General features: G+C 38.8%; 1 protein-coding gene across 1 annotated transcript; it reads left to right on the forward strand.

Moving 5' to 3' along the window:
- The first annotated feature begins 185 nt into the window (after positions 1-185).
- Positions 186-9,833, forward strand: LOC101901525 (uncharacterized). The gene is made up of 5 exons (XM_011293629.3): positions 186-484; positions 543-1,270; positions 1,332-1,481; positions 1,537-5,356; positions 7,868-9,833. Exons 1-5 carry the CDS (start codon positions 201-203, stop codon positions 8,256-8,258), a joined length of 5,373 nt encoding a protein of 1,790 aa, XP_011291931.1. The 5' UTR covers positions 186-200; the 3' UTR covers positions 8,259-9,833.
- Positions 9,834-11,128: the final 1,295 nt, after the last annotated feature.

Genomic DNA, 11,128 nt, shown 5'->3' on the forward strand with positions numbered 1-11,128 from the left:
GGAGAATATATTTGGTTCATGTGTAGTCTGACCGCCTCGTCCCAATTTGTCTTGACTAATATTTTAAAAATCTCTTTTTTTTCTTCTTTTTCAGTTATCATCTAAATACGGATTTGGCCAGACAGGCTCACACCCAAAAAGTATCACTGCGTCGGACATCGCTGGAAAGCCTTTGCCCGCCACGGGAAGCACCGACATGTATGCCGGCTTCGGAAAGATATCGCACCCATGACGGAACCTGTAACAATAAACGGCGACCACGTTGGGGTGCGGCCCAAATGCCCTTCAGTCGTTTTCTTCCTCCCGAATATGGTGATGGTGTTGATTCTGTGCGTAAGTCAGTTAATGGCGGAGCATTGTCTTCATCGCGGTTTGTCAGTCTTCTGGTACACGGTGCCCGTGATGGTGAGGCTCCATTGACGTTAATGTTGGCTCAGTGGGGTCAATTGCTGGATCATGATTTAACTTCAACGGCCCAGCCAAGGTAGGATGGCGAGAATGGGAAATAATTTAAATATTTTCATTGCATATGATTTTCGTAGGTCCATCAATGGCTCGGTACCAAGTTGCTGTGGCAGCAAGGACTTCCATCCCTCGTGTTTCCCCATAAAAGTCCCGCTAGATGATCCCTGGCTGTCGTCCCTCAAAGTGCGATGCTTGGAATTTTTACGTTCTGCCCCGGCTCAACGCAGAGATTGTGTTCTCTCATGGCGTGAACAAACCAATCAGGCCACCTCCTACATTGATGCCTCACCCATCTATTCCAACAGTGTCAAGTCCTCGGATAATGCCAGGGTGTTCCGTAATGGTTTGCTGATTTTTGGTCGTGGCAACCCGAATGATGATGTCTGCCAGAGGGGAGCAATTGCCACGACATGTATAAGGGCTGGTGATGGTCGCAGTGGTGAACAACCGGGTCTGTTGGCCCTGCATCATGTCTGGGTGGGAGAACACAATCACATTGCCTTGCGTCTGAGTGAAATGAATTTACATTGGAGTGATGAGAAAATCTATCAGGAGACCAGGCGTATAATTGGCGCAATGTTCCAGCACATAACCTATAGGGAATTTTTACCCATTATTTTGGGTAGAGAGGTGGTGAAGCTGTTCGATTTGGAACTTTTAAATGCGGGTTATTATGAGGGTTATGACCACAAGACAAATCCTGGGGTGGCCAATGCCTTTGCTGCGGCAGCATTTCGTTTTGGCCACTCTTTGGTCCAAAACTCCTATATGCGTTGCGATCGTTTCCACAATGTTTTGAGTAACAGTACGTTGGGCGCCACTTTTGGGGGAATTGGAGAATAACTTTTTCCTTCATTTTTTTACAGATGTAAGTTTGCATGAGGAATTTCAGAGAGGTGACATTGGTTCTGTGGGCTCCTTGCATCGCCTGATTCGTGGCATGGCCAATCAGAGAGCCTTGCAGCGGGATGAGTTTATTACCCCTGAGCTAACCAATCATTTGTTCCAGACGCCAGGTAGGCTCCATAGAATCCATGAATGTGTGTTCTCTTAAAAATATATATTTTTAAGGCTTCCCCTTCGGCCTGGACCTAGCCGCCATTAACATCCAACGTGGCCGTGATCATGGCATTCCACCCTACACCCATTGGCGGGTGCCCTGTGGCCTTTCGCCAATCAACACCTGGGAGGAATTCGCCAATGTTGTGGGCCCCGAATCAGCCAGACGTATTAGCCATGCCTATCAAAATGTCCATGACATTGATCTCTTTGTGGGAGGCATTGCCGAACGCCCAGTTGTGGGAGGCCTGGTGGGTCCAACATTTGCCTGTATCATTGCCCAGCAGTTTAGTAACTCTCGTAAGGGGGATCGCTTTTGGTATGAAAATGGTGGCTTTGAAAGTTCTTTCACCCCAGCCCAGCTGCATTCCATACGGCGGGTTACTTTGGCCTCGGTACTTTGCCGTACGGTGGGTGGAGGTACATTCCAGCCACACATCTTCCTGCCGCCCAATATGCCACAAAATGAACGTTTACCCTGTGGAGTGGGCCCCTTGGCTGAATTCGATTTGGAGCCATGGCTGGAACAGGATCCGTTTGCAGCTCGTCCAAAACCAATACAGTTACCAACACCCGCACCCATACAAATTAAGACACCTCCCCCGCCTCCACCAAGACCACAACCTCCACCCAAACTCCCCTTGCAGTTACCACAACCCCCACTGCCGCCACCGGCACATCCCCCTGCCATGCCACCCTCGGTATCACCCATGCCCACAACCTTCCAACCCCCAGTACTGGATCGTATTTTCGAAATTGTACAGGGTGAGCTACAAAGTAATGTCCCAATACCAGAGGAGTTCTTGGCCAACAACAAAGTGGGTTTCCTCAATCACCCTTCAGCTGTTACCCGTCATCCTGCCTTTGTGTCACCCACCAGTTCCGGCAGTACCCTGGCTCAACGCTTTAGAAATACCACCAAAATTAACGATAAATTGGATTTGAAACGCAAGGGCGTTCAGGCAGGACATGTTACCAAACAAAAGCCCATACCGGGGGTCAACAACAAATTGGATAAGCACACACGCAAAGGATCACATCGTCATGGTTCGGTACACACCACCACAACGCGCAGGACCATTGTGGTAAACAATATTCCCATAGAGCTGCGTCAGGCACCGGAGGAGGAGGCTCTGAATGTTACAAACAGGCGTGATAATGACAAATTGGAATCTCGTATCGAAGAAGTGACCTCAGATGATGCGGAGTCCGGGGAGGATAACAATGTGGAAGAAGAAGAAGAGGAATTGGAATCTCGCACAGAGGGTACAACTCCAACATCGAATCAATTAGCCAACGATAAGTTGGAATCTCGTTCTGAAGAGTTAACTTCGGAGCATCGTTTGGAAGAGAGCGAAGAGAGACAAGAGGAGAGAGAGGATAATATGCCTTCAGCAACAGAGAAAATAGGGGAAGATGATCCTGGAAATTTTGAATCGCGTACCGGTGATATGTCTCTACCGCATGGAAACTCGAAACCTGATAATTCGGAACAGGTGGCTCATGGCAAGGATTCTCCAAAGGGTTCAAATCCCGAGGATAATTCGAATGGCATTGAAAAGCCCAATCTTAATCAAAATACCAATAAAGAGGAGGAAGATTTAATCCCGGGACCGAATTTGAATACAACCTCGGAAATGGGATCTGAGACAGGTGATGGAATAACAATAACAAATACATCTTCCATAGATAATAATGACATTTTATCATCCCATACAGAAGAGCTGACGACCTCAAGTCCGGAATCGGGCATTCAACGTAGATCTGATGACATTGAAATAATCGAAAGCGAAGAAAATAAATTGGAAAATCCATTGACGAATTCCATAGAAGAATCAACTGGAATCAGAACAGAAGATTCAGGATCGAAACGAAATTTTAAAAATGATGCAGTACACCATAACGTCACTGTGGAAAATCAAGAACGTAAAGAGGATAGAGTGCGAAACTCAACCCCCAAAATAAACACTGAGAGGAGGACCACAGGAATTAACCCTGAAAAAGATAATAAAGATACAAAGAGGGAAGTCCAAGAGGACAAGTCTTCCGATTCCCAGGGACCACTAAGAGATGACACTTTCAAGGAAAATTCCCCAGGAGATGCGGAAGATTTTTCTAACACCGGAGAAAATTTAACTCTTAAATCCATTGATCGCATGGATTCCGACATTTCCCTAAATTCCAATGACTCTGACATAGATCCATTGGCAAATTCCCCCTCCACAGAACATCGGCGAGTTCAGCGGAAACTAAATCTGGCCACCACCACTGAAAAATTAAAGGATAAACTTAAATTTGCCACCCTTCAAAGTGTGGTCAAGGCCAATGCCAGTCAGACCCTAACGAATAAAACCACCACCACAAAATTACCCAAACCCTTGCGCACCTCGGAACTTCGACAATATCAAAAGCGTCCTGGCTATTCCAAACCACCACACAAGGTCATTGTAGGGTCCGGTACTGGGGATAATCAATATGAGATTGAAATCAATATTCGGCAGACCAACAAGAGTCCAAGTCCTCTGGAGAGTACCATTGTCGACTACAGTACAAACTACAAATCCAAACCCTATGATCGCTATACCAGTAATTTTGGTGTTTTCCCCAGCACCACACCCTTGTATGGCTACTATCAGCCGCCACCGGCCCAGGTGTCTCCCCCGCTGGCCAGTAATCAAAGGACCAAACCACCCACCATAATATTCCTCAATGAACACGATGAACATGCCTTGGGCTATACAACCAAGCAACCGGGCTTTGTGCATAGCATAGTCAGTTGGAATTCCGGGGGTTCAAGGCCACTACCACCCAGCGAAATAGATCCCAATGATAGGCCAGGATATGAGGGTGTATTGTCACGGCCCATTTTGCCATCAAACTATCCAAACAAACGTCCGGCGGCCGCCACAAGTTTCAGCCAAGCCCAATTGAATGGCGGAGTGGTTCAGGCCTCCAGCCAGGCCATAAGCAATGGACAATATGGCAGTATAACCGGTTTTGCCAGTGCCAATGGGGCGGATAGCACCTTCAGCTTTAATATTAGACCCAAACCGGATAAGACACAAATTAATCGGCCCACCATTGATGGCCTGAACAGCTATGGTCTTGTTGCAGCCCCTCCAGCTGCCAAGCCATGGTATAACGAAAAACCCGAACAAAATCCCTATGAAGTTCCACCCCGGGAATCTATACCCAGTCCATTTTCCACCTCCAATTCCCAAACTTACTACATAAGGAAAAAGACAAGGCCCCAATTAAAGGAAGATTTATCCTACTATGGAGATCCACAACTGGGAGATTATGGTTATCTAAGTCGTACCCGCAATCCCACTCTAAACATAAGTGCCTTTGATGACCCTGACACCGAAATGGAGGATGAAAGTGAATATGATTCTGAGGACTATGGCAGCTCGCCATTGGTGAGGAAATTCAACCGAGATGGTTATCTAAGGCCGGAACTAATGTTGGAGAGTTTTAACAAGACCTTGAACACAGATTTGCCGGCTGAGCCAGCCACCAACATGACGTTGGATGACAATTATGTACTGCCCGTCATGAACAGTACCGAAGATTTACCCACAGATGATCCTTTGGAGGAGACGAATATTGGTACCACAGCATTTCCCGATTCTGAAGGAAAGCAGTTGAATAATGACATATTTGCCGATGATATGGAGGAGAGCGAAGAGGAGGGATCGTTTGATGATGACGACATGGAGGGAGACGAGGGAAGCTCTAGTCTCTTGGAAATACAAAAGCGTTTGAGTCTATTGAAACAACATCAGGAGAAAATTGCATTTGCCCCGATTACGGTGTTGACAAAGCCGGAGAGGTAGGTATTTGATTTAGCTTAGAGTATATATGTTTTTTGGAAATTCGTACTAGAAAGGTACGCAAAGTATTAAAAGGTACTGAATACGGCTCCCTTTCGTATTTGAGGAAGCAGTAGAGGTAGAATTTTTAAATTTGAAATGAGGATCACCAAGGGTTTTGGGAAATTCACAGTACGAAAAGTACCAAAAATTTACTGCATTTGGTACCATTTCATATCATGTGAACGGTTAGAGCTAAACGGTTTGAGCTGAAATTTGGAAAGGGAATCAAGGTTGAGGAGTAGAATCGATGTAAGGAGATAGTTTTGGAAGTGTGTACTCATGTATACAAAAGTACTAAACGGTACTAAATTTAGTACAATTTGTATTTGGAGGAACGGACAGAGCTAGAATCCTGAAATTTGAAACTAACATTGCTGGCGGAGTGTAGGATTGGGATATGGAGGGAGTTTTGGAAATTTGTACTTATGTGCACGAAATGTACTAAATGGTACTTTTTTTAGTACAATTTCGATTTGGGTTAACCGATAGATCTAAAATTCCCAAATTTAGAAATAAGTTTTCTATTACATTCTTGGACTGCGTTATGTAGGTAGCTTTGAAAATTCGTACCTATGTGTACTAAATGGCACTAAATTTGGTACAATTTGGATTTGGGTGAATCAATATATTGGAAATAAGATTACTGTTGGTGTGAAGGAATTTGATATGGAGGAGGTTTTCGAAATTTGGACTTATGTGCACAAAAAGTACTAAATGGTACTTTACTTGGTACAATTTCAATTTGGGTGAACCGATAGATCTGGAATTCTGAAATTTAGAAATGAGATTACTATTGCATTACAAGACTGATGTCCAACATGTCCTACATACGTACGAAGTTTTGAAAATTCGTACTAATGTGTACAAGATAGTACTAAATTTGGTACCATTTGCATTTGGAAATTCTGGAATTCAGAGGTTTAGAAAAAGGGATTGCTATTGCATTGTAGGACTGAGATATGTAGGTAGTTCTGGAAATTCGTTCTTATGTGTACTAAATGGTACTTAATTTGGAACAATTTAAATTTTTGGTGAACCGGTAGAGTTGGAATACTTAAATTTGAAAATAACATTTCTATTGGACTATAAAACAGGTTGTTATGAAAATTCGTACTTATGTGTACTAGATGCTACAAAATTTGGTACAAATTGGAATTGTGGTAAATCTATAGAACTGGAATTGTGAAAATTTGAGAGCAATTTGGTGGAGAGCAAGATAAATTTACCAAGGGATTTTTGAAAATTCGAACTTTAGAGTCACGAAAAGTTCTAAAAATGGTACTCAATTTCACAAATGGTACCATTTTGGTAGCATGCGAAGGGATAAATCTAAAAACTTGAAATTTGGTATGAGAGTTATGGCTGGGAAGTATGTTTGTTTACGGTGAACGTATGGAGCTGGCATTTTGAAGTTTTGTATTGGGCTCCCTGTTGGTGTTGGGTTTGTGATAAAGCGGTGATTTTGTTAATATGTACTACAAGCGCACGAAGGTACTAATTTGGTACAGATAAAGCTTAAGATCTATAATTCCGCTGTTCATGTGTAACCTGGACATATGGAGGTGGTTTCGGAAATATGTACTATAATTGTACGAAAAGTACATAAAGTATTAGGTGAAGGGATAGAAACACAAGTTTGAAATTTGATATTTGGATAATTTATGGTGTATGTGGTTAAAATTTGGACATGTGTCCCATATTTGTACGAAAAGTACTAAATAGTACTATTTTGGGCGATGAGTGAAGGGATAGGACTGGAATCCTAAAAATTGATATTGAGGTCTCTGTTAGTATCTGGGATATATTGGGATTTGGAGGTGGTTTTGGAAATGTGTACTATAATTGTACGAAAAGTACTAAATGGTACTATATTTGGTATTTGAAATGCAAGTCTGAAAATTTGATTTCGAGGTTTCTATTGGTATCTGGAATTGAGATATGGAGGTGGTTTTTGAAATATGTACCATAATTGTACTGAATGGTACTAGGTTTGGCAATGGGAAAGAAATTACAGACAATGCAGAGATGGATATGCTTATTTGAAATGAGTTTTTTCTTAATTTTACCATGCTAGAACCTTAAACATCTGAAATTTAGTACGATGGACGATCTGAAATTTAATACGATGGAACAAATCTAAAATTTTAAGGTGGACTTTTCGCTGACGATAGTTGTGAATGGCCAGAATTGAGAAAGTTTGTATTTGGGCACGGTAAAATTAAGAATTTTCTGTAATCATTTCAAAAAAAAAAAATTGTTAACATGTGACTGCATGACTTTACCTTCTTAATTCGACCATGGAATTTGGTGTTGGTAAATCATGAATTAGGAAATTATGTAACACTTCCAGAACCTTTTGTTTCCTATGTCTGGATTAAATTATTAGTTAGTTATTCCAATGGTTATATATAAATAAAAGGAACATTTTCTATTTATTTATTTAAAAATCCTTACTTCTTGAATTTCAGACCTGACAACTGGGTCATATACGAATCGACCAAGGAAGAGGAACCATTGCCACCGCAAATACCCGACTTAAATTTGGATAGTTCACCCTCAGCTGAAATACCCAAACCCATACGGGAAAATATTTGGCATTCACTGGCAAATGTTAAAAGGAAACGCTTCAGTCAATTGTTGTCCACGACTCATAATTCTTACAACATAACTGAGACGACTTCATCAACAAAAAAAAGTTCGGTTTCTGATACATCTACGGTTGAAAGTGACGAAAATGATACACCGACGCCCAGCACAACAACAACGGAAATTTTCGAAAACTTAAATGAAAATAATGGCGACAATAATTCGGGAGATATTTCAACGACTACCGTTGATGGTTTCGATGAAAAAAATTAAATTAATTTGACTGTAATATTAAGTTTTTTTTAACTCTTAAATCTGCTATCAAACGATAAGTGTTTTACACATGGTACAATAACGAGGTAGAACAACTTCGATAAACTACAGAAATACAGCCCTGAGGCCATGGTAGATGAATATAGGTAGACGCATCGACACAACTGCTGGGACAATGAACTTTCAAACCAATTTTGGAATTGAAAATGTTGAATGAAAAATTATTTAAATTTGTAACTATTATTGAAAATCGCGTATTATAATAACCTCCGAAAAATCTACTTATATTTGAAAAAACATTTCAATTTTTTGACACATCAATGCTCCCAAGAGTTGATGCATCTACCTGTATTCTTCTGCCATACCTGAGGCTATGCCCGCTTCTTGTCATTCTTGTTAAAAATTATATGCAACAAGTTTCCTCACTTATTTGATATTTTCCTTATTTTTAAAATGGATTGAAAAGCGCGAAAAAAATGAAATATCTGAATTTTCTTTCAAAAATATGATCCAGACTATTCAATCTTTCAATTATATGGCCAAACTGCAATGTACGTTTCTTCCAATCATTGATTTTTGAAAATATTTTGTTTTTATTTTTCAAAACAATAAATACATACATACACAAAATTAATAAAAGTCGGGTACACTTAGTAAAAAAACTAATCAGCTGGTAGCTCTACTTTACCTTTTTATTGTACCATGGTTTTACATATGTGTTGTCACTTTCAGTATCCATGTGTATGTCAAAATTGCCATTTTCCATATGACTCATAATTCTTACATTGTGATTATATTTTATTTCCCAAAAAATTATAATACTTCATATTCACTTTTAATTTCCATTTTAAATATTTTTTAATGGCACAGCAACTTATTTGATTAAATTATATTTTTCCGATAAAAATAGGAATCGCTGCGATCGAAAAAGTACATATGTACTTTTCTCATGTATTTCACAACTGAAATGTCGCCCATGTATCACACGATGTATACAACTTCTACATATGGAAAAACTGACACTACATGTGTAAAACCCTTATCGTCTAATAGCAGCTTAACGGAGTTAATGTTTGTGATCTTCTTTGGTATTTCTTGCCGTTTTTTGTTGTATTTATTAATTGATATAAAATATTGTAATTGTTTTCAACTTCCACTAAAATAACGAAAAATCCCTCAATATCCTAGTATTCAAATTAAAACGCTATAGAAGGAAGAATAAAAGCAGAGGAATGACACTACATAAACCTGGCTTCCCATTATATTTGAGCTTCCAATCATAATCAATGATCCAATGTTTTAAAGCATTTTATAATTTTTCCAAATGTGTAATTTATAAACCATGAAAGCATTTAGTAAATGAAGATAACTGTATTTACAAATATCAATAATTTTACATAAGTATTTCTTATATTTACTCAAATTCGTATTTATTTATTTTATTTATTTCCAAAATTAAGTCTTTGAATAAAAAACGATATATGTAATTTCTACTTTTTTTATTAAATCTTATTTTTGATGTGGCGATCGTCATATTTTGACAGTCCAAAATGTGATAAAAAGAATTATTGTCCAAAACTTTTTTACTTAAAATTTTTAATTTTAAATTTTCCAGAAAGTACTATTTTTATTTGCTTTGTGAACTTTCTGGATTAAAAATACCATTTTCACTTCATTGTAACAGAGAAGTTTCACTGGAGGTAAATAATATAAAATACAACTCTGTGGTGGTGTCTTCTTCCGACAAAACATTAGGTCTGTCTGGCTACTTTTCCTGCAGGAATTGTCCAGCAGATTCTTTCTGAGAGAGTAATAGCCCATTGAGACTAGTCGTTTTATATCGACTCGATTTATTTATTTTAAAATTATATAAAGAGTCAGTCAGCCGATCTTTGTTTACATACGCGCTTTTTTATTTACTCAAGAATTTGCAAAAATAATTGTTTGTTTTTCGGCAGAAAATCGGCAAATATTATGAAAATATTGATTAAAAAAAAAAAAACAAAATCTGATTATTCGGAGTCTGCCAATGGCTGGAAGCTTTTAAGCAACAGTAATTGCATTCACATGACTATTTATTTTTTGGCTCCTCCAAAGTTCAAGTAGTCTCTTTTCCAGCTGGGGACCAACATCTACAAATGTATATATGTTTCAAAAATATAGTTTATGACTTATATTTATGAAAAGGAATACTTTAAGTTATTTTTTTACGTCCATATTACTTTTGTTTTTAATATTTTTTTCTATTTTTTTTAAAGGATGTCGTTTGTTTTTGTCTGTGTCTGTTACGTAAATTTGGGAGGATAAAGCTTATAAATCGAGATAATGCCCTTAATCATCATATTACAGTACGTTTATATATATGAGGGTTAACCCACTGGATTTGGATTTAAATTGTCATATCCATTACTTTTACTTCAAATAAATACTCTCAAAGTAGGTTAACCCTACAAAAAGTTCTAACGTAAACATGGCATAAGGGTATAATCTAAATGATTTCATTTTCCGTGCAAGAAACTAATACAGCAAATATTGCCCTAATTAAATCGGAGTTAAAAATAACAAGCGTTTTGGCGATTTTTCAAAATAGTTGGCGATTTTTTAATATCATAAAGTTGGCGTTACAGGTAGCAAACAAAAGTGCAAGGGATTGCTATCAATTCAGTTTGCCTACCCAATGACATATGATGTGTTCCTGTATAAAACTAGTTGAAAAGTGCATTGTCAATATATAAGAATATTAAAAATGTCGTATTTGATGCATAAGACTTAAATATCAATATATCATTCAGCCAACAACTGATAATTAGACAATAATTTTTAAAAGAACTAATTGAACCTTATGAAATGGTTTGAAAGTGAACAGCATT

This window comes from Musca domestica, unplaced genomic scaffold, assembly GCF_030504385.1.
Source record: "Musca domestica strain aabys unplaced genomic scaffold, Musca_domestica.polishedcontigs.V.1.1 33, whole genome shotgun sequence".
Taxonomy (NCBI): domain Eukaryota; kingdom Metazoa; phylum Arthropoda; class Insecta; order Diptera; family Muscidae; genus Musca; species Musca domestica.

Excerpts from the sequence above, each read along its gene's own strand:
- LOC101901525 (XM_011293629.3), top strand. The coding sequence starts at position 201 with ATGCCGGCTTCGGAAAGATATCGCACCCATGACGGAACCTGTAACAAT. Across the intron at positions 1,482-1,536 it reads TCATTTGTTCCAGACGCCAG|GCTTCCCCTTCGGCCTGGAC; the intron begins GTAGGCTCCATA and ends TATATTTTTAAG. Across the intron at positions 5,357-7,867 it reads GTGTTGACAAAGCCGGAGAG|ACCTGACAACTGGGTCATAT; the intron begins GTAGGTATTTGA and ends CTTGAATTTCAG.